At 37.4% G+C, this 25,343-nt stretch overlaps 1 protein-coding gene across 16 annotated transcripts in view; it reads right to left on the reverse strand.

Moving 5' to 3' along the window:
• R3HDM1 (R3H domain containing 1) overlaps nt 1-9,948 on the reverse strand; it is a 119,456-nt gene extending 109,508 nt beyond the window's left edge. For 14 of the 16 annotated variants that reach the window (XM_082397824.1, XM_082397832.1, XM_082397827.1 and 11 more), the window contains exons 1-2: nt 9,809-9,948; nt 8,155-8,365 (exon numbers count right to left, since the gene is read on the reverse strand). In XM_082397824.1, the coding sequence (XP_082253950.1) occupies nt 8,155-8,325 (171 nt within the window). In that variant the 5' untranslated portion in view covers nt 8,326-8,365; nt 9,809-9,948. Of the gene's footprint in view, nt 1-146; nt 2,647-8,154; nt 8,366-9,808 lie in introns of those variants that run through there. The other 2 variants (XM_082397833.1, XM_082397817.1) reach the window with 2 other exon arrangements.
• Nucleotides 9,949-25,343: the final 15,395 nt, after the last annotated feature.

Here is a 25,343-nt window from a genome sequence, read left to right on the forward strand (position 1 = left end):
TCAAGAAATAAATTTTACTTTTTTTTAATTACTAAAGAAAAGAAAATTTTATGTTGCATGACAATAAAGGGATCAATATGAGGAACCATATAGTTGTGCTATTGCTAATAAATAATTAGTAATATTATGATGATGATTATAAATATCATATTACTAACAGCATCTACCATCTGCTGGGCTCTTACTATGTAGCTGGTGTATTACATACAGCCTTTTATCTCTGAGGAAAAAATAGTTAAGATTTGTATGATTTTACATGGACATAATCTTACTGAACCCTTTAAACAGAAACTTCTTTACATGTTTCCTCAATTAAGGAATTTGATGCCCATTAACCTCACTGTTGGAGAAGTGTGGTCTCCCCCCTGAGCTTTTCTGTTAACCTTATTAGACTGTCATTGCTTTCCTGTCCCTGACTTGCCCTATCCTCCCCTTTTTAAAGCAATACATTGGAACTAATTTGGGGAATACAAGATGTAAAAGTCTCATCTTAATTATCACAGGGCTTGCTATAGAAGCTGAGAATATACTAAACACCTACTTCAACTGATTCTGTGTATAGAAAATTGACTCATATATATCAGAAGCTGTTCATGCACTCTGGCACATGAGGCCTACTTGTTAACAAAAATCAGTTCTATTATTTCCTCCCTAACAAGGGTTACCAACACAATTTGGACTCGCCATCCTACTGTTCAGTAGTTTGTGGGAAGAGGGATCAATGTTTGAACTGCTCCGAAATATGTTTTGGATTGTATTTATAGGTACATGTATACAGATGAACATCCCTAGACAAAGCATTTGTCAGGTACAAAGATACAATTGGAAAACCATGGGAAAGTTGAGTTTGAACCTTAGAGCATAAGATTCCTAATTTTACGTTTCAAATAAATGGCAGAAATAAACACAAGTAATTTACCCTAAATTTAATGTGAAAAATCTATTTCTGAGAAAAATCAAACCACAAAGACCATATGATTAAGGTATACAAAGGAAACCAAAGCAAACACTTCCCCCCCCATTTATCCCATGTTAAAGATTAGTGGTAGTCTAACAAATTAAGATTTTTCTGGATTTAGAAACCTGACACCTCACTACCCCAAACCTTCCAAATATTTAATAATCATACAAAGTCCAACATATCACTCAAGATTTGCAACAGGAATAGTGTGTGTGTGGCAACAGAAAAATTACTAAGCAAAAACCCTTTGTACAATTATTTGGGACCATATCAACAATTCAGAACAACTCCAAAGCAATTATGTGGGAAAGTGAACTTCTTGACATTAATGCACACATACTGCTTGAATTAGTTCTAAAGCATTCTTAAGAAATTCTTAAGAAAGTAATCCTAAAACTTCTCTAAAAGATTATAGTCTCAAATAAAACTGAATAAAAAACACAATTAACATTTCTGAAGAATAGAGAGTCACAGAAGCGAAATTATTTATAGAAGAAATGGTCAAGGAGTTCTATGAGATAATATCTGCTTGGAACCATTCAAGGTGATGCCTAATGTCTGCTGGCCTCTCTCCAGCTTGATGAAATTATTATTGTTATTATTATTATTTTGGTTTATGCAACTTTATTGAAGAAAAATAAATCAATTACTAGCAGAGCTATTAGTTTATCACTTATCCATTGACAACTTGCATCATTTACTCAGTGTTATATTAAACAGTGTATTGGGGAGGGAGATGCAAGAGGGAAGAGATATGGGAACATATGTATATGTATAACTGATTCACTTTGTTATAAAGCAGAAACTAACACACCATTGTAAAGCAATTATACTCCAATAAAGATGTTAAAAAAAAAAACCAAAACAAAACAGTGTATTGGAAGATAGATTAACTAATAGCTCCAAGCCTCCTAACAATGTAAATGAAAATTACAAAATGTGTGAGACCCTATTTTGGAATACAAAGAGTGTTTGACTTCCAATTTCCGTTCTCTGTAGAACAAGAACAGGTCATTCCTTTATTGACATGCAGAAAAACACATCACATTTTCCATTCTGCTGATGCTATAAATTCAAAACCAATTCTCCAGCCACATCAGTTATGAGCATAAAGTATATCATGTAACCTCAAATCTCTAACAGTGGAAGGTTTAAACAAGAATGGATGCTGCTAGAATAATGCTGCTTCCTCTGATGTGACAACTCAGCTTCCAACTTCCTCCCCCTCAGATGATTCTTCAGCACATTAGAGCAGTGAGGAATGGTTTTAGTCTCATAACAAAGTTAGAGTGAAGACACTGGCCACGTAATACACATGCTCCATTTTTTTAAAAAAAACTTCTGAATCTTGGGTAACTGTTCTCTTGTAACGACTTTTCAGTTTCTAAAAGCAGTTACTGTCCAAAGCTGGAAGAACTTAAGTCTTCTCAGATGAGCATGTGAATGAATGGAGGGAGGTAAACAAAAAATAAAATGAAAAAAGATGAGGTCTGATAGGGGAGCAGCCAGATAAGAAAATCAAAAAAGGAACCGTAATTTAAAGCTTATTCCAGTTGTAATGAAGGTTATTCTGACTTTAAGGTAGCATCACATGGCATACTTCTGAGTCCATTCCCGAGATAGCCTGCTGTACTTATCTCTGTCTGTTTTACAGATCCATGCAACCTCTGGCACTAGGGGGTCATCTGGGTTTGGATCACATAGCAGTGAACAAATGGAAAAAAGAACATTTTATGTAAATGTTATCCTTAACAAATAGTAGAAAATCATAAGATTTCTTTACAGTTTTATACTATGACATCCCTTCATTTAAAAATGAGTTTTTCTAAATAAAATACTGAGGGGATGGTCAGGAAATTAAGACTTGGAAATGGATGAAATGGATGCTTCCTTAGGAAAACATTTCCATTTCCCTAAGTCACTTTAAATATTACTATGCTGAAGGAAGACAACAGACATAAATCATGTTCACGGTAGCTGACTTTCAGAACGACAGAGAGGAAAGCAGAGAATGTACTGATTAATTCAAAATTCTTAATAGGGAACCTACATTAATTGGCACATACATCTAAAATTTGAGTAAAAATAATAGTTGCTATTGAAAATTAAACCTTCAGTCAGTATCTTAGAGGTACCAAAAGAAGATGAAATGCCTAGTAGTATTTTTTAAAAAAGGCATTTCATAATAGGTTACTCCATATTAAGTTAAGAGGTAACTCTATATTAACCGGATTATTTTTTAAACAAGACACTCTATTCCCTGTTGATTCTTAAAACAGCTGACTTAATTTTACATTATGTGAAAACAGAATAACAATTTTTTTTCTAGTTTTACATACTTCATTCCTAATTTCCATTACTTAAATCTCCTCTCTGTATATTATTCCAACTGTTAGCCCCTTGCCAGACACCTTGCACAGAGGCATCTTGGACTTCAAAACCTCCAAGCAGAATAAATATACCCACATATAGTAAATTCTTAACAAACATTTGAGTAAACAATGAATATAGCATTCAGTGGATTAACATAAAACAAATTCTCATATTCTCCTCGTTCCTCCTCCCAGTCGTTATAATCACCAAACTATACGGAACGTGATGTCAGAGACCAGGCCCATTTTTCCTTGCTACACTATTTCCTCGCCATGCAATAGGTTTTCAGTAAGCGTTTGGGGAATGCATGAAATTCTCCTGTAGTATGAACAACTGGGCCATGATTCAAGAATGGTCGTCAAAACGTTTTTGTGCTTACTGCCAAGGGCAACACAACAGACATGGTAGTAGGAAATGCAACACAGGCATACCTCATTTTACTGCACTTGGCAGATACTGTGTTTTTACAAACTGAAGATCTGTGGCAACCGTGCAAGTCTATCGGCACCATTTTTCCGACAGCGTTTGCTCACTTTGTCACGTTTTGGTAATTTTCACAATATTCCAGACTCTGTCATTATTATTTTATTTGTCATGGTGACCTGTGATCAGTGATCTTTGATGTTACTACTGTAATTGTTTTGGGGTGCGTCAAACCACATCCATGTAAGACGGCAAGCTTAACCAATAAAATGTGTGTGTGTTCTGACTGCTCCGCCAACCGGCCAGCTGTTGCCGTCTCTCTCCCTCTCCTCGGGCCTCCCTGTTCCTTCCCTGAGATACAATAACATTGAAATCAGGCCAGTTAATAATCCTATACTGGCATTTAAGTGATCAAGTGAAAGGCAGAGTCGCACGTCTCTCAGTTTAATTCAAAAGCTAGAAATGATTAAGTTTAGTGAGGAAGGCATATCGAAAGCTGAGACAGACTGAAAGCTAGGGCTGCTGTGCCAAGCAATCAGCCAAGTTGTGAGCACAAGAGAAAAGTTCTTGGAGGAAAGTGCTACTCCAGTGAACACACCAACGACAGGAAAGTGAAACTGCCTTACTGCTGACATGGAGAGAGTTGTAGCGGTCTGGATAGAAAATCCAAGCAGCCACAACATTCCCTTAAGCCAAAGCCTAATGCAGAGCAAAGCTCTGACTCTCGGCAATTCTGTGAAGGTTGAGAGAGGTGAGGAAGCTGTGGAAGATTAAAGCCAACAGAGGTTGGTTCATGAGACTGAAGAAAAGAAGCCATCTCCGTAACATAAAAGTGCAAGGTGAAACAGCAAGTGTGATGTAGAAGCTGCAGCAAGTTATCCAGAAGATCTAACAGCCTTCTACTGGAAAAAGATGTCATCTAGGACTTCCATAGCTAGAGAGGAGAAATCAATGCCTGGCTTCAAAGTTTCAAAGGACAGGCTGATTCTCTTGTTAGGGGCTAATGCAGCTGGTGACTTTAAGTTGAAGCCAGTGCTCATTTACCATCCTGAAAATCCTAGGGCCCTTCAGAATTATACTAAACCTACTCTGCCTGTGCTCTATCAATGGAACAACAAAGCCTAGATGATAGCACATCTATTTCCAACATGGTTAACTGAATATTTTAAGCCCACTGTTGAGACCTACTGCACAGAAAAAAAGATTCCTTTCAAAATATTGATACTACCACTCACTGACAATGCACCTGGTCACCCAAGAGCTCTGATGGAGATGTACAACAAGATTCATGTTGTTTTAATGCCTGCTAACACAACATCCATTCTGCAGCCCATGGATCAATGAGTAATTTCAACTTTCAAGTCTTATTACTTAAGAAACACATTTTGTAAGGCTATATAGCTGCCACAGATGGTGATTCTTCTGACAGATCTGGGCAAAGTAAACTGAAAGCCTCTGGAAAGATTCACCATTCTAGGTGCCATTCAGAACACTTGTGATTCATGAGAAGAGGTCAAAATATTAACAGTAATAGCAGTTTGGAAGAATTTGATTCCAACCCTCCTGGATGACTCTGAGGGGTTCCAGACTTCAGTGGAAGAAGTAACCGCAGATGTGGTGGAAATAGCAAAGGAACTAGAATTAGAAGTGGGGCCTGAAGACGTGACTGAACTGCTGCAATCTTATGATAAAACTTTTAACAGACGAGGCGTTGCTTCCTGTGGGTGAGCAAAGAAAGTGGTTTCTTGAGATGGCATCTACTCCTGGTGAAGATGCTGTGAAAATTATTGAAATGACAACAAAGGATTTAGAACATTAGATAAACTTGGATGATGAAGCAGCAGCCGGGTCTGAGAGGATTTGATTCCAATTTTGTAAGAAGTTCTACTGTGGGTAAAATGTTACCAAACATCATTGCATGCTACAGAGAAATGGTTCGTGAAAGGAAGTGTAAATTGATGCAGCAAACTTCATTGTCTTAAGAAATGGCCACAGTGACCCCAACCTTTAGCAACCACCACCCTGATTAGTCAGCAGCCATCAGCATCAAGGCAAGATGCTCCACCAGCAAAAAGATTATGCTTTGCTGAAGGCTCAGATGATGGTTAGCATTTTTTTAGCAATAAAGTATTTTTAATTAAGGTCTGAACCTTAATTAAAAATTCACTACGAATTAATACATAATGCTACTGCACCCTTAACAGACTACAGTAGAGCATAAACATAACTTTTATATATGCTAGGAAACCAAAAAATTCGTGTGACTTGCTTCATCGCGATATTTGCTTTACTGCAGTGGTCTGGAAACGAACCTGCAGTAAGTTCAACGTATGCTATAATCCAAATTAATCGCTTGTTGATAAATGTGACCTGGAAGAGTGAACATTAGGTGTAGAAAAGAAACTAGAAGGAAATCTTTTACTATTTCAATCTCACAAATGCAATAGAATTGAAGCATTTTCTCTGATCCAATCAGGATACTGGCATTCTGCCATCACTGAGCGTACTGACTGCAGGCATGACATTTTTTTGCAAGTGCTATTACTAAAAATGACTAGAAAAATTATGTTATTCCTCCAAATTTCTTAGATAATTACCACCTTACTATACTGAATCAGTGGGGCCTAAATGCTTTTTTACTGCTGTATGAGTTGCTATCATTTTCTAACACATTTCTGGCATATAATGAAGAATAAAGTTTTTGACTGAATGAAGGAATGAAATAACCTTTAAAAGAACCTTCTTAAATTATTCTGCAAAAATAAGGTATAAGTTTTGGCATGTAGCCCTCAAGGTCTTTAGGATGTAGAAAGAATGACAGAATATTTTCTCCAAAAATAGAATTCTTTATTCATAGGGCTAAACTAAAACAGAAATGTTTGGCTTCCCTGGTGGCGCAGTGGTTGAGAGTCTGCCTGCCAATGTGGGGCACACAGGTTCGAGCCCTGGGCTGGGAGGATCCCACATACCATGGAGCAACTAAGCCCGTGCGCCACAACTACTGAACCTGCACTCTAGAACCTACGAGCCACAACTACTGAAGCCCGCACGCCTGGAGCCCGTGCTCCGCAGCAGGAGAAGCCACCACAATGAGAAGCCTGTGCACCAAAGAGAGGAGTGGTCCCCACTCACCGCAACTAGAGAAAAGCCTGCAGGCAGCAACGAGGACCCAACGCAGCCAAAAATAAATAAATAAACAAATTTATTAAAAAAAAATAAAATGAAACAGAAATGTGAGAGATAGCATTTTAAGACAACATTTTATGGCAGATTAAAGGTCTTTCCTACTGAGAGGCAGGGTCTTATGCCTTCCCCCTTGAATCCGGGCAGGCTTTATTGACATGTGTCATCAAAAGACAACAGTGGAAGTGACATTCTGGGACTTCTGAGCCTAGGTCAAAAGAAAGCTTGCAGCTTTGCTTGGCTATTGGAACATTCTTTCTGGAACTCTGAGTTGCCCATAATGAGTCTGACTACCTGGGCCTACTGTGCTGGAGGGACCACAGGTAGGTGCTCCCAGTTCCAGCTGAACCCACATTCCAGTCATTCCCACCAAGGGGTCAGATATGTGAGTGAAACAGTTGTGGACCTTCCAGGCCAGCCCACCTGCCATTTAAATATCAGCGAGGGATCTCTTTTGACGCCTTGTATGAGAGAAGATTCACTCAGCCAAGCCCTTGTTCCAAACCCTGACTCACAAATCATGAGATATCAAAAAATAAAATGTTGTTTTAAAATTGTGAGCTCTTTGTTTTGTGATCATCTGTTGTATAGCAATAGATAACAGGAACACTTAGAAGTGAACACTGTGAGTACTGCTTGAAACAATTTTTATCTATCTTGAATCTGTGGACCAACTCATCAATTTCTATCCATGCCTAGAATTAAAAGCCTTCTGAGTGGTTAGTTCTAAGTCTAAAAGCCTTCTGAGTGGTTAGTTCTAAGTCATCATACATGTGTAGCATCAAAAGCCTCAAGTGACCTTTTTTTCCCCACCAACCTCTTTTCTCAGTCATAGTTGATCAATTGCTTCCCCTAGGGTTGTTTTTGCCAATAGAACTCCTGCAGTTTCAATCTCTCTAATTCTAATCTCCTCTAATCTTAGGTTATTTTCGACTCTCACAACACGGATAGGTGCAGAATGGAACGAAAAAGTATAAAGCCACTAAAAAAACATATTGGCCACATACAAATAAAAAGAAATATATTACATGATACAAGCATATCAAAGAGCTAGACTCAACAAGCTAATCCAGATGACTCCAAAAAACAGCTGGTAGGCATGTCGCAAAGGGTCAACTTACCCTTTTACAATTCTGAAAGTGAGTTTTATATGAAAAGTATAATTATATATAGAATATTTAATATTTGTAGACAGAGGAAAAAATCCTGTTTACCTGCAAATCAATATTGTTGTCAATGCAACGTTCATTCTTCTCTGCCAAAATCTTCCCATAGTTTTCGGATTTGATAAGATTTTCAACTCCAGTTGCATCTTTCACTTCTGCCTCCAAATCCTTCATTGTTTCAGTTTCATTTTTTACAGTAACAGTATCAGACATCCTCATTAGCAAAGGTTATTTTAGAATTCTACAGGGAACCTGAAGCCTTAGCAAGCAAGAAAAAAAAATTTAATTCAGTTTGAAACATTTCTTACATTCAGTTAGTGCACAACATTGACTAAGTGCCTTCTGTGTTCCAGGAATAATGTCAAATATACACGGATAGAAGCAAAATTCCTGCTTCTAAGGAACTGTAAAATACAGTTTAGTGGCAGACATACTCAAATAAAAAAAAATCATAAAACAATGAGATAAGGGCTATAATAAGGGGATGAGGTGATTTTGATGTGCACACCACTTGTGAAAATTCGCAAGAAACATTAAGGAATAAGCCCTATTGAGATGTAAGGTAATGGTTGGAGAATTATAAATGTATATTTAGATGACATCAGAAATCTTTTTCTCTGAAGGGATATTATGAGTATTACCCTGTGAAAAAAAATTTTCCTGTCATAGCTTTCATCTAGATTTCTAAAATTTCTAATTTGTTACATTAACCTGCAATTCCAAAAGGAAATAACTTAAAAAACAGACAGTAACATTCTATATAAAACACAGTTGTGACTCTTCACTAATAACTGTTCAGTGTTATGAATCAAGCATTGAAAACTCTCCTGACTCATGTGACTCAGGGTCAAACAACACATATGGGCTCTATAGATCAAATATATAAGATGCCAATATATTTCATATCTTTAGTGAGTTTAAGACAACAATGGGGACTTTACACTGAATACCAAATAGGAATGTTATCAGATAAAGCTGTCATTTTAGGACATGTGAGAAATGTGAACCTGAACAGCAGAACTTGATGTAAACCACTTGTTTTTTTCTAGCCTTATTGAGATATAATTCATATATAACAATGTGTAAGCCTAAGGAGTACAACGTGATGATTTGATACACTTATATACTGTGAAATGGTTAACACAATCCATCACCCCACATAATTAAATTTTTGTGTGTGTGGTGAGGACAAAGACAACTTATTTCAAAATGAATCAAAAAAATGTAGATGAATTGATGGAGAGGTAGAGGGATGGATATAGATGGACAGATGCAGGTTAAAGCAAGTATGATAAAATGTTAATGATAGAATGCAGGTGTGGTTAAATGGCTGTTCACTGTAAAATTCTTTCAACTTCTCCGTATTTCTAAAAATTTCATAATAAAATCTAGAGGGGGGTGAAAAAAACCAGTAGAACTTGTCTTTCCTATATAGAAAATTCAAGAGTTCTTTTCCTGAAAGAATGTTTTGCAACTAAGTATCTAAACAGATTTCAGGAATCCATAAATACATCTGAAAAGCTTAAAAAAAAACAAAGTCTTCCTTAATTATATCCACACCAAAGTTAAGTGGTTCATTCTCAAAACAGTAAGGTTACTAAGGCGGGAGGGGGTACTTAAAGTACTCTGGCTCCTTGCTTTTTGTATATAAGATTTTGAAAGAAAAAGTGAGATGTTTTTCTCAAGTGACAAGACAGGTTACCTGATGTGTCCTATGGATTTGGGATTGTGGTGTCCCACAAAAATAAAATAAAATAATCCAACGTTCTTTCTCACAGTTGTCAGCCAGGATGTCACTTGTCTTGACCAATTTGGAATCTGGCAGGAGGAGTCCCATGTCCTTGTCACCACTGTAGATTCCTGGACTGAAATGGACTGTCTTGGATCAAATATATCATACCTTTCAGTGGCCTAAAATTAAAACAAAAGAAAACATTATAACAAAATAGCCAAGGGAAATGAAACACTACACAGTAAATTGGAAATTTAAAATATTACTGTTGGTGACTTTATTATTTTCTTGTCCTAAACAAGAGCCAGAACACTTAATTACAACCAATTCTGACATGCATTGGTTTTGTGAGCCTGGGTAAACCATGAGGCCACCTAGAGAGTTCTGCAGTAAAAGCAGAAGGAAGAAGAAAGCAAAGGAATGTATTCAGAACCAAGTATGTGGTCTGTGTTGTAAGGGAGATATAATTTTCATTTTAAAAGGTTTTGCCAAGATCAGAACCAGTTCTTGCCTCCAAGAACTATGATTTTTAGAGTTTTCTTCCAGAGCTACAACTCTGTGGACTTAAGACAGTAATTCTGAAAAATAATCATATTCCAGGTTTTTAAAAGTACAAAAGAACAAAAGCTTTGATAAGCCATTAAACATTTTCAAAGAAACGCACATTGTCTATAAAGGGTGGCATGACTATTTATAAAGACATCTGAAAGACTAATGCCAAAATTCTCAGTGTCATTTGTTTTGAAAGTTAGTTTCATTTAAATTTTTTTTGGTGCAAGTGACTACATCACAGCAAAAAAACACTCTAAAAATCCTATATAGCTCTTCCATCTTCCTTTGACAATTTTGTTGTCAATAAACAGAACAGCACAATTTTAAGGTGAAACAACTAAGCATAATGACGTCTAAACACCAAGAGATACAATACTAATACTGCCGAGCATGCATCATAGAAGAATTCACATCTTATACTAACTCTTCAAAAAACAATTTTGAAACGGAATTATTTAGAACCCTGATACAGATACACATTAGTTTTCACATCTCAATGTCACTCTGTTTGACTACAGGATAACAGAAAAGGAGGTATCATAAACAAATGTCAAAACTGTTTTTAACTGACATTGTCATCTCAATATGACCAAGGTTTCTGGGCCACTAAATCAAATGGCTAGGTTTAAAAAAAAAAAGAAATCCACCCAAAACAAACCAAAAAATACTTAAATATAATTTTTCTCATTAAAAAATTTTTCTCTCATAAAATGGTAGACACAAGATGGCAGCACTCACTAAGCAGACAAATTCTTTGTGTTCCTGCAGACTTTGGGATTTAATCATGACTCCTTTAACATCGAAATTCTAAAGAAGCATGGTTGTAATCCATTTAAGAAATGAATAAGGCGTCACTAAGGTAACAGGTGCAAGGTGTAATGAGGAAGAGGCACAATGTGAAACGGTGAACGCAAGGATGAGAAGATCCTCTGAGGACCTGGGCAACCTTAGGGACCACCGAGTCCAATCATATAATTTACCATGCAAGTTATGAGCGCCCAGGAGTGTAATAAAATGACTTGTCCAAAGTCATACAACCCGTCTGTACGACCAATACTTGCTAATAAGCCACACCACTTGACAAGAGATTAATGAATACTGCTGAACCAAATGGCCAGTTATTGCCTGGGAAGGAGACAACTGGTATAATACAAAGATCAAATGCATTAGCCTTAGACCTGAGTTTAAACCCCAGCGCTGCCAGTTACGACCTTGGTAAACTGCTTAATCTCTCTGAGTCACAATTTTCTAAACTATAAAGTGGGGAAAAGATACTTAGCTGATAAACTGTTAGAAGAACTGAATGGTTTAAATGTAAAGCACTCGCCACAGCCTCTCTTACACAGTGGGCGCTCCAAAAATGCTAGCTTCCTTCCTTGGCCAGAACCGCCCTAGGGCAACAACTGGCTGAGGCTTAGTCGGCTGTGTCCTGGCTACACCCTGCGGGGACTGACAGCAGGCCCACCACCGGGTGCGCAGGGGCTTTGCACACCTCAGGCCTCCTTGTGCACGTACCCTACAAAGCTCAGCAGAGGAGAAGGACGAGCGTTTGTGTGGACGTGTGTAAGTTACGGGAGGCAGTGCAACAGCCTCAAGGGGCTCTCACTAGCGCCTTCTCATTTAACATCCAAAATTCACATAAGCTTTGCATTCTTCTCATGAATATCAATGTCTTTGTCTTAAATACAAATGTTTTCCTCTCTAAATCTTCAAGCAAAAGAGGTATTCCAACCTTCTGGTATTCGCTAAAACAAAATCCCTTTTATCTTGGCACAAAGCCTACACTTCTGGGGTTACCTAAGGCTGTGTGGACATGTAGGCGTCGATTACATAAAGGCACAGACACATCATACTACATCTCTGCCACAACACTTAGGAGTGAATTAAATGCACCATCCTAATATAATAAATAGTTAGACAGTAAGTCAAAGTGATTAAGGAACTTAAATGAATCTGGTAGGTTTCTACAATAGAAAGACAACTTAAGAGAAAAAGAAAAGTTGGCATTTATTAAGTGCATACATCTGAGTACCTACTGTTACTGATATTTAAAAACTGAGTTTCTCAGACTCTGTTTCAACCGAAAAGAGATGGATATATGTGCTCAAAATTCATACTCAACTTTGAAAAAACATTCTTCCATTCGGTAACATGTTACTTATTAGGGACATACCAGAGATTTGATTACATACAATTTCTGTGCTACCAGGTAGCCAACAAAAGAGAAATGCCACATGTATGTATGCAGACATAATAAAATCTTCAGAACCTTATGCACAAAAAGGTTGGCACCCCCTCAGCACCATAAGCAAAAGGGAATTAAAGGGAAAACTAAAGATTATAACCTAAAAAAAGTAAAACTATAGAAGTACAGGAAATATAGGAAATATTTTATAATTACTGGGTGAAAGAGTCCTTCCCAAACATGATGTAAAAATCTAGAAGCTATCAAAGAAAAATCTTAACAAAACTTACAATGACGTTTTAATATATTTCTGTACAACAAAAATATAACAGAGATTAAAAGGCAAATGATGTAATAAAATATATTTCCAACACAAAAGTGCCAAAATCTCTAAAGTAAACAAGGTCTTAAAATCAAAGAGAAAAGGAGAGAGAAATGGGAACTGCAATTTACAAAAGAAATACAAATAACTACCACCCAAACTACTCATAAATAGCTCACCATGTGCAGGTACTGTTCTAATACCTTTCATAACTAATTCATTTAAAGCTCACAATAATTCTAGAAAGTAGGTTCTATTAATATCCCTGTTTTACAGATTAGGAAACTAAAGCATGGAGAAATTGATTTGTCCCAAGTTCAAATAAGTCACATAGCTGGTAAGAGTGGGATATGAAGCAGGATATGAACCGGGGCAGATAGGTGCTTCACTGCAAGCTCTTACTCACAGTGCTGTATCATCATTCAGCTGTACCAAGAAGAGGAGCAATTTGGGCTTATAGAGCATCTTTATTTCAGAACTACTTAGAACGTGTGGTAACTCGGTAACGTGTTCAAGACAGAAAGTAGTAAACTTATCCTTTTCACATAGATAGGAGCTATGTACTACTGACTTCTTCTTTTTTTTTTTTTTTAATTAATTAATTAATTTATTTATTTTTGGCTGTGTTGGGTCTTCGTTTCTGTGCAAGGGCTTTCTCTAGCTGCTGCGAGCGGGGGCCACTCTTCATCGCAGTGCGTGGGCCTCTCACTGTCACGGCCTCTCTTGTTGCGGAGCACAGGCTCCAGACGCGCAAGCTCAGTAGTTGTGGCACATGGGCTTAGCTGCTCCGCGGTATGTGGGATCTTCCCAGACCAGGGCTCGAACCCGTGTCCCCTGCATTGGCAGGCAGATTCTCAACCACTTCGCCACCAGGGAAGCCCTACTACTGACTTCTTATCCATCGTCAGTCAGGCTAATCACTACTGAGTTATCAGAACTGTCAGGTAATCATCCACTTTGTCTTATTCTCTCTATCTCTTGATCTTAAGTATTAAAACTATGTAAACTTGGCTGGCAATAACGATTCAATTTGTGGCGAAGGAACAACATGAAGCCTAGGAGCTTACAAATGATAAATATGCATAGTTAAGTGCCTTCCTCCAGGTAACAAAGCAGGGCAGAATTAGGATCAACATTTGGAAAGTATATGCAGTCCATGAATGAATAGTTTCTCCACTGAAAATGTCAGATACAATTTTCGGCAATAAAAATGAAACACTGATACTGCTAATTCAAAGGACCACCTTATTCTGCCTATGGCCTAATATTTGGTTCTACAGCACAAAAGAATTGAAGAGTTAAGCAATCAAAAATAATATTCTAATATTATTAGAATAAATATTCTAATTTCACACAATGAAAACCAGTTTATTCTAGATAAAACATAAAAAAAATTATTTAAGGGAATTCCCTGGCGGTCCAGTGTTTAGGACTCCGCACTTCCAGTGCCAGGGGCCTGGGTTTGATCCCTGGTAAGGGAACTAAGATCCCACAAGCTGCATGGCACACACACACAAAAAAAAAGTTAAAGTTTTTGGGGGGAGGAAAGAAATGTGGCCCAACAGGTTAAAAAAAAAAAAAAAAGAGTTCTCTTCACATGAATATTGGGGTGGGGGGAAGAGTCACATCATTGAAGTTACCTGAATAGAATTTGGCAAAGCACACAGCATTGTTCTTCCCTTATTCAATGTCATTTCATTAGAGGGACACAATGCTGTATTTCTTCCCTTAGAGAAAAAATGTAATCAGGCGGGTGCATTAATAAAATAAACCAAACGCACAAAACCAACACACAGCTTCTCCTAAGGTTATAAATTGACACAACCAATTGGCTAATGGCCTCTAGGGAGGAAGGCAAAAAACCCCCCCACTGTTTATGCTCTACTTGGAAATAGTGGAAATTCACATTCTCAGAGTCAATCACTTGTCAGTTACTTGAACAAAACATTTCAAAATGCTAAATGTCTATGTGATTTATAAACAGTTGCTGTCATCCAATAAAAGTTTACTGAGTAACCTCAGAAAGTGGTACAGCTGCAATAAGTATTAGCTATACTATTTAAAATGACCATAAGAGAAAAGAACTACCGTGACCTGAAAGAGTTTGTTAAACCCAAATGAGGTGGTTAATAATGACACTTATCAACAAATACATAAAATAATTTTAAGAGGATATTTAAAAAGAGAAGAAAAGGTTTGCTAAGTTAAAGACTGGGAGGGAATAATTTATTAGTGGAGTCCTACCGTATTATGAGACAAATTACTTTTATGGAAAAAGTTATATGGCGATGTAAGGTGTTACACAAATTCATTGCATTCTGAGTAGAAAAATGGAGAAGGAAAAAGAAGCCCATTTAACGAAAATAGAGCATACGAACTGAGGTTGAGGACAAAAAATGTGACGATAGCTAGAGTTGGCAGGGCATGGTGAATGGGAACTCTCAAACACTGTGAGTTCACATTAGTAAACAATTTGTGATAACAAATGAAGTTTAAATTCCTCCTATTCTATGCCCAACATATCCACTTCTGGATCTACACAGTGAAGAGACTCATACACGTACATGAGGACACGTACAAAAATATTCACTGAATTGCTTTATTTTAAAGGATGGGAAAGACCAAATGTCTACCAATAGGGAAACTGATTAAAATAAAAAGCTTAACTATGGTATACTCATATTGCACGATACGCTAAAACAATTTAAATGAATGAACTAAAGCTGTATCAATACAAGTCCCCAAAAGAATGTTAGACTGTTTAGTGAAAAAGCAGAATGATCTCTATAATACAGTTCAACTTAGGTAAAAATTTTAAAACCACACAATCATGGATGGGAAGGATACACACCTATTTTATGTTAGTAATTCTCTCTGGAGAAAAGAATGGGTTTCTGGTGAGATAGTAAAGGGGTTTTAATCATGTCTTTATTATTTTATTTCTTAAAGAAAAAAATCTGTAGCAAACACAACAAAAGGTTAACATTTGCTAATTCTGAATAGTAGGTTCTGAATGTTTGTTATAATTAAGTACTGAATTTTTTTTTTTTTTGGTCTTGACATTTTTTTCATTAAAAATGCTCCAACAACAGGAGAATAACATCAAAGGGTGGATGTATTTGAAGTTGAGAAGTTTAGTATTGATCTCATAAGGGACAGAAAGCCTGAATAATAGAGGAGCATATTTTAAGAGAGGCCATGGAGAATTACTTTAGCTACAATATAGATGGACTCTGTTCCAGCAGATAAAACGTTATGAGAATTGTGATGGAAACTGACCACAGAGGTTAGACAAAGAATTAAGAGGTGAAGGCTGAAAAGGGAAAAGGAGATTTCATTCATTCATTCTGATCGTTTGGTTGGTTGCTCTAAGTGCTGAGGATGTAACAGTGAACCAGGAAGGCAGGATCCCCAGTACTCACGGTGCTTACATTCTACTGCAGAAACAAAATAAACAAGACAATTACTGATTGTGGTATGTGTGTTAAAACCAATAATATTAACAACAAACTCTTAAATAGCTACTTATTATTGATGAGGCACTATTCCCAATGCTTTTTAACTGTATTATTGATATTTCATTTAATCCTTAAAACTACCCTTCAGGTAGGTGCTCTTATTATCTTCATTTTACAAATGAGGAAGCTGAGGCAGAGAAAAATCAAGCAGCTTGCCCAAGGTTGCATGACTATTAAGTGGAGGGTTAGGATTTGAATTCAGGTAGTCTGGCTCCAGAGCCCCTGCTATTAGCCACTACCTATATATACTGCCTCTAGAAATGAAGAGGTTGATATAACAGAAAGTAATTAACTGGGGGAAGCCAACTAGATACAGGGGTGGTCAGGGGAAAGGTCAGGGATGTGACAGAATAGTTATGACAGGATACAATAAAGGTGTAGGTGTGCTTGCTACCCACTAACAGGAAACATAGGAGGGGAAAAAGAGGATTTGGTGCAGAACAATAATTTCAGTTTTGTATACAGTAAATTTAAGGTACCTTCAGGACATCCAGGTGGAGAAATCTAACCGGGAGTTGGATGGTCAGGTGCTAAGGACAGAAGGCAGGGCTGATGCTATTTACTGGGTAGAATAATCGCTGTATAGATGGAAGCTTTGAATTATCAACCTAGATGAAGGTGCTGAGAAACCACTGAGTAAGAAAATTAGTGGCCTTGGGATAGAATCCCTGGGGAACACCAAACCTTTAGGAGATGAGCAGGAAGGCGGAGGAACAAAAGGAGTCTACTGGATTTGGTAACCAGGTTAGCAGGAGATGCAAAGTTAGGGGAAGGCTGTCAGGATAGAAAGCGTGTAGCAAAGAGAAGAGGCCACTAGAGAAAGGATGGAGAGAGGCTGGAGGCTTAAAAGGCAGAAAGGGTGAGAATGAGAAGGAAAATCTGAAGTGGAAAGAAATGAAGAATTGGGGTCACAAGCACAAATGAAGAGAGAAGCCTTGCAAGTATTCACTGTCCTCAGAAACTGAAGGGAATCTGACAGCAAACTGAGGGAATTCATATCTAATATAAACACTTTCTCTATTTTACCTAGAACATTAATTTGCTAAAAGTGAGGAAGTTGGGACAGCCGTGGAGTTTTGGAGGAATGATGGGTGAGGATAAATATTGGAGTGAGTCCGTAGCGGGGGGCTCATTACCGCTGACTCCAATATCCAGAACTGTTTAGGCACAGTCCTTCCGGGGGGAAGTCTGTAGATGACAAGACTGGAGGTTTCTGAGATTCTTTAACTGAAGTCAGTGCAATGGAAGTAACTGAAACGAGACAGCTCAGGTCCTACTTGGCTACTGGACAGGCTAATGTCCTTTCACAGCCATTTCCAGATCTGACGTTATATCACCGTATATACAGTGCTTAAGAAGCCAAATCAAAACGTAAAAAGTTGGATGTTAGGAATGCTAGAGCCCTAAAAGAAGTCTTTCTATATTTTTATGTAGTGGGGTTCTAGTTTGAGCTGAAGCAGAAGCTAAAGGAAGTGTTTCCATTAGAGAACCAAAGCAGGGGAGAAGGGGGAGACAAACAGCTCGTGGTGCGCAAGCGATCGAGGCAAGTACATTAGATTCTAGTGAATACGGCACCCTGAAGACTAATTATATTAGGGAGCACTAGGAGACACAACTTTTGGCAGGGACATGAGCAAATTTATGGCAAGCACTAGGAAAAGTGGCAGTGAGCCATGGGCCAGAGAAGGACAAAACTGAAAGAGCATGGAAGGGCTGTTCAGGAGCTAACGAGATACCTTGGAGAATTCTGGGACAACTTGGTGAGATTCGGGAGGTGTTTAGATATTGGCAGATGAAGGTAAGAGACAATGCGATAAAGTCTGGGCCATTAATGTAACTCTGTACCTGAAGGCTTTATAAGTTACCTCCTAATAGAGTGCTAGTGAGGGGGAAATGTATTTTGCCTTAACTCTAAACCTATCATGGACCATATCGGGAGCTCCCTACCTATATGTTAAATGCAGGACTGAAATAAATAAATCAGGCTGTGATAAGATCTCTTGGCACATAATAAGATTCCCTTTAAAGACCATGTGGAAGAAAAAAGACTGGTCTTACCATCTGATCGTGCTTTGGGAAATAAAAAACATTCAAAGGTTTATATTTCTGGAAACTGAGCACAGATAATGAGGATGTGAGAGGAGAAATTAAGATAATGGGCATGTATGAAGAGAGAATATAGATTTTTGTTCCATATTGAGTTTGAATTGATTATAATTCATTCTTTACATAGTATATTATCTACTTAGAGATGCTTTTAAGCTATGGAACCAGCTAAAGGGAGCTATTTAAAGGGAGACACATCTGTTTGGGGTTTTTTTAAGTTTTTTATTTTTAAATTTATTTATTTATTTTATTTTTGGCTGTGTTGGGTCCTCATTGCCACGCGCAGGCTCTCTCTAGCTATGGCGGGGGCTACTCCTTGTTGCGGTGCGCAGGGCCCCCAGTGTCGTGGCTTCTCTTGTTGCGGAGCATGGGCTCCAGTAGTTGTGGCTTAGCCGCTCCTCGGCATGCAGGATCCTCCCGGGCCAGGGATCGAACCCGCGTTCCCTGCATTGGCAGGCAGACTCCCAACCACTGCGCCACCAGGGAAGCCCAAAACATCTGTTTGTTCAGCCTTGACTTCAGAGTTATCTCTTATAATAACGAGAACCAGAGAAGTAAATTATTTCCTTAATAAAGAACACCAAAGACACTATCAACAGTTAGAAAATAAAATATTGTGTAGTAAAGCATTTGGCTGGCCTTTGTCCCCGGTTCCTGGGAGGTAGTTTCTAAATTCTTGGAATTTTGGGTAATTCCCTGGCGGTCCAGTGGTTAGGACTCAGTGCTTTCACTGCCTTGGCCTGGGTTCAACCCCTGGTCAGGGAACTAAGATCTCAAAAGCCATGCAGCAACAGCCAAAAAATAAATAAATTTAAATTCTTGGAATTTTTGGAGTGATGGGAATACTGATGGTGGGTCCTGATATTTTATGCTAATGAGGTAACTTATGGTGGGGCCCCTACATAATTTATGCTAATGAGATGACTCAGGATGGGGATTGGCCACACCTGAGAGACTAACCATGTGATTAGAAAGTTGGGGCTCTGAGCCAATGTGATATCAGCATGACCTCTGGGAAGGGAAGTGGGGTGAGAGATTGAGTTCAACTGACTGGCCAATGATTCAATCAACCATGCCTAAGTAATGAAACACTAATAAAAACTCTGAATGCTGAAGCTTGGATGAGCTTCCCCAAACTGCAATATTCTGTCACATATCTCTGTACTGGGAGGGTAACACATCCTACCTCCATGGAGAGAGGAAAAGGGAAGTTTTGCATTTGGGATCCTCCCAGACTTTGCCCTATGTATCTCTCCTTTTGGCTGGTTCTGATTTGTATTCTTTACAATAAAACTGTAATTGTTAAGTACAGCGCTTTCCTGAGTTCTATAAGTCATTCTAGTGAATTTTTCAAACCTGAGGGGGTAACGGGAACCTTCAAATTTGTAGCCAGTTGGTCAGAAGTGAGGGTAGACATATGGAGGACCGTGCCCTTAACCTGTGAAGCTTGGCCTAACCCTGGGTTACTTAGTGTCACAAGCCATTGCAGTTATCAACCTTTTGCATAGTCTAGTCTCATTCATTACATTCTTGCTAATGTATTTTGTGCTAGGTTATGATAATTTTGTGCTACACATATGATAATGTCTGTAGTTTACAGTTCATGAATGAAAGTGAATATCATGAGCATAATCCTAGTTTATTCAGCCACTCCTAATGCCATCAATGAGAAGGCATATCTTTATACAGACTGTGGCAAGTCCTAGGCCATTCTATCAGAAGCGTTCTGTCTTTATGGTATTTTAGCTAGACTCTGATGTGGTGTTCTCTTTACTCCTTCAGAACTCTATTTCACTTGATCTTTTTTTCCCTCTGTACTACAAATATAACTAAATGAATTTATCTCTACGTACTTTTTATCCATGACTAGCATTTCATTCTTATCACAGGATCACAATGGAAATTCTTTGCGGGCCTTAAAAGTATTAAGCTCTGTCATCAAAAAGTCTTAGCAAAATTCATGCTGGGCTCCTGGCACATTTATCTAATCCACCCGAAGGTTCTTTGATGGCTTAATGTATTTCATCAACATGTGAAACTTCATTTTCTCTAGCATTTGAATCACTAGGTCTAACATGACCCATTTCCTCCTTATGACAAAAATGTTTCCTTTACAGGATTTTAATTTAGGTTACAATTGGCAGACATTCTGTTTTATAACTACTAATGTGCCACTCTTCATTTCTTGAACTGCCAACTACATTCTTTCTAACAAAGGATCACAACCCTCTTTCAAGAAAGCACCTAGGGATTTTGTTCAGGTGAAAAAGGCTCAAAAATGTTTTATTTCTTTTCAGTCAAAGAGCATTTCATAGTCAGTAAAAATAGCTTAAAAACAGCTTGAGGTAGAACAGGTGTTGGCTTTCAGTGGCCATCATCTACCTTCATACTCTATAAAAGGATGTGTACAACAAAGTGCAAACACTATTATAGCCTGAAGATGCTGCTGCTAGGCGTGCGTGAACACCGCTGAGAAACTCCCGGTCTCTAGAAATTCACACTATCCACTATACTTGTACAGTGAGCAGATATAACTTCTCTTTAAGGTACCTAAGGTTCTGTCCAATTTAATCGGTTCAACTTCCTATGGCTGTGCACAAAATGAATAGATCCAGTCTAATACGTTTCACATTGAATTTTTTAATGGCTTGCTTTCATTATTCCTTAAGCTATGTCCACTTCATCATACTGTTTTAGCAGTTATTAATATTTAATAAGTTTCTTTTGCTTACTTTACAATTGTGTCACTGGAATTCAACGGGGGCATTCAGTCTACAATTTTTGTTGTCATTTATTTTCTACCTGTTAAAAGAAGTTGTGGTTTAGCTAGCACTTTCAAAGTACTGAGATAATAAAACATTCTGCTATCTCTCTCTGGTGATCCTATATTATAGCCTGACATCAGATGTGCTTGGTAATCAGCACTGCATATGTTCAAACTCCTTGAAAAAAACGAAACAAGACAAATGGCGTGTGATTTTTGTGGAAGTGCCTGTTGTTGAAAAAGGAAATCATATACCCTTCTAAGTATTTGAAAATAAAGGAAAAGAGAGAAGATGTCAAATCAGCATAGTAGATTAAATAATGATTTATAGATACCATAAAGCAGTAATTCTTAATTATTTTTAGACCATAAAAGGATCCCGCTTGAAAAACTTATTAAACCCAAGGATCCTTTCTGCAGAGATGCAGCGCTCAGGGACGTGTATGTTCACAGATATTTGGTTTGGTTTTAGGGGTTTTTGGTTGTCTAGAAGCACATACATAAAGCCTAGTTAGCAACTGTTGTTTTATATTTTATATATGCATGTTACATACAACATTTTTATGTGTGTGTCATATATGAAATATAAAACAAGGGTTGTTAATTAAGATTCACGTATAGGCTCTGGAGAAACACATACACATATCCACACATGCACATGTATACACACACACACACGTACATACACATATATATATTTTACACAAACTTGTAATTTTCAAGTGAGAAGGTGGGGCTGGATTGAGAGATATTAACTGGTCTTCAAGTTTTTCTCTAGTTACTAAAGTACACCTGTGGAACTCTAGGGCTTAGAGGAACTTAACTGAGAAAAACCATTATATTAACTCTATTAAAGATATCTTATATCAATCAGAATGGGGGTTGCCAGCTATGGAGGTGTGACAAGAAGATTTGCAGAGACAATGTTTTTTTTTTTTTTTTTTGGCTCTATTTCACTCCTACCCCATGTCCCACACGACCAGGAGTCTGATTATATAGCATAGACGAGAACAATGACAATCAGTAGAGGCACCAAAAGGATGTAGAGAAGTGCTACATAATTTCACAGGAGGGAGGGTTATACATGAAAATGACATTTAACTCAGCTCTGAAAAGATTTTCATCTTATACATCTTTCTTTGTTTCTTAAACATATATAACTTGTTAATTGCAAATTTAATTGTGTTCCCTGATAGCTCTATGTGAGTTATACAAAACCACAGTGCCATTAAGACATACTATGCCTTCACCAACTTGCTGTCTTAATCTATTTTACAAAACAAAATAAAAACAATATGATGACAGTTGCTAGGTTTGTGATTATGTAAATAGGTAAATGCTAAGTGAATTTCTGTTCCTCAAACTATTTTAAATACGGAGATACAAGGCACAAAATCTTAAGAAAAACATTTTTTAAATGTTAAAAACCTTTAAAGAATACACATGGGACTTCTCTAGTATTTTTGCTATTTCCTGTGAATCTACAATTATTTCAAAATAAAAAGTTAAAAATCCCAACATATATCCCCTGTAACACATCTGGAAAATACAGAATGGTATATTAAAAAAAAAAGCCATATAGGTATATAAAAATACAAGTTTACCTATAACCTGGAACACAATTATGAAGTAGGTATTGTCTTAAGAATCTTGAAAGTGAAAATTCTAAAACTGCTTTCTAAAAAAACAGGAAAATTAGTAGAAAAATCATTTAAGAGAAAAAGAATTCCCTTTAACAGTCTAAAATGTGTCTTTGGAAGGCAAAATATTTTAAATGACAATTTCAATATGTGATCATTACAATCCACTTATAAAGCCAGGAACATAAAATTTTAAAAATTAAAGACATTGAGGAAAGGGTAAAATCTGTTTATTTAAAATATATTTAATTATTACCCAATAGTTTCTTTTAGTAAGTGCAGAGTTTAACATAAATTAAAATGCAACCAGTAACTGCTATTAAATAACCAAAAAACATTTAAAGTCAAGTGCAAATTTGGTTCCAATGAAAACTGAAAACCTGTACGACAATGAAAATTTGGAGAGTGCATGTGTGTGAGTGAAGCTTGGACAGGAACGAGGAAGACCTAGGGGTAGGGTGGAAAAGGGAGCAAAATGCCAACAGGGAGAGAGAAATGGAGGCAGAAAGACTAACAGAACAGCAGCAAGAAGACTGGAGACACAAACAGGGACAGAGAGGCAGGGAGAAGGCAAGGCACGAAGGAGTAAAATGAGGGTGAGACAGGAGAAGGAAGGGGTGGGGGACAGACAGAAAGACGGAGGAAGGGGCACAGTGGAGGGCACACTAGAGACAAAGGGAGAAAAATGGACAAGATTAACAGAGAGGGAGAAGGAGAGATAGAGACAGAGAGAGGGAAAGGGAGAGGCAGATGCAGAGACAGCTGGGCAGTGAGAGGGAGACACCCACAGAGAGAGGGAGATACCAGGGAGAGGGACAGAGTCAGGTGAGCAGAAAAGGAAAGAAAGACAGACAGACGGAGACTGATTCAGTCAGAGCGCGAGAGGGACTCTGAGACTCCAGGCAGCAATGACAGAAAGGGAGACAGACTGAGACAAAGTGGGAAAGACCAACAGGCCAGTGGAGGGAGACAGAGGGAGAGAAGAGACAGACAGCAAGGGAGACAAACACTCAAACACACACACACACACCACACACACTGTGGGGGGGGTGGTGGGCAGAGAGAGAGAGAGAGAGACATAAAAAGAAACCTAAAAAACAGAATAAATGAAAAAGGGGAAAGATATTTAAAAAAGAGAAAAGTGGAATGCAACAAAGGATGGATAAAAGCAGTTGTAGGTAAGAATTGAGAGTATGTGCTGTTAATTTTCTTTTTTTTCTTTCGTAGTTCAACACAAAATTTAAAACCTGAAGCTTAAAAAAGAAAATGATGATGAAATTCTCCTGGTATTAGGTTGAAATAATGTATCTAATAAAATTCAACATAAAATTTAAAACCTGAAGCTTAAAAAAGAAATGATGATGAAATTCTCCTGGTATTAGGTTGAAATAATGTATCTAATAAAAAACCCTAAATTTAATAATAGCTATTAATATTTTCATGATTCTAATTACTTACACAGTTGGGAATCAGAAAGAAACAAAAGAAAGAGGAGTAATGATATTCAGCATTGAATAAAGGCCATTTAGTGAGTTTTCTCTTATCTCCTCTAAAAAAAGATGAGTTATTTCTCAAGATCAAAATAATTGTTACATATTGGAGAGGGGTTTGAAAACATCACAGCAATTCCAAATACTGTTAACATTTCAGCTAAATCCAGGTAAAAAGCAAGCAAAACTCTCAAAAATCTCCCAAACAAGTCGATTATACACTAATGGACATATTTTAGTTATTCAATATCACCTGTATGGCACGATTCTGGTTTTGAAGAATCATAAAATGTCAAGATAAATGTCAAAGTTTTTAGATAGTATGGTTAGAAACCAGATAGTTCTCAAAAATTAGTTTGGTTTTAGCACTTGCTCTCTTTTGCAATGTGATATCTGATTATGCTAATCACAGCAAGGACAAATCTAGGTTTTGCTGTTATAAGCACCTTAAAAACTATTCTACCTCTTCTCTCAAAAAGGAGTACAAAAATTAACATAGATTTTGAAAATTAAGGTTCTTAGTTTTTTAATTTCCAAAAGAAGAGTCTCATCTACACTGTACTTGTTCCACAATGAAAATTTTAAGATGAAAAAACCACACAGCATGTCTGTTTTGAGATGAACCTGAAAGAGAAGTCATTTTCCCGACTTGACAAATTGTTCTTCTATACAGAAATACCAATGAGCACTAGGGTAAACCATTCTATCAACAAGGTATGAAGAGTATCACAAATCTGGGGGGTAGGGGAGAAGAAACTTGTACTACAGCTGAGAAGTAAATGAATCCTACTCCTCATTCTATCAATCTAAACAAACATATCTTTGCAAAAATAAACAAAAAACACTTAAAAACATGCTCTCACTTTGGACACAGTAAGGATTTTTACCACACATCTCCCTAGCAGAAATTAGGGTACTAAGTGAGCAT

Source organism: Balaenoptera borealis (assembly GCF_965194805.1).
Source record: "Balaenoptera borealis genome assembly, chromosome: 6".
NCBI lineage: Eukaryota > Metazoa > Chordata > Mammalia > Artiodactyla > Balaenopteridae > Balaenoptera > Balaenoptera borealis.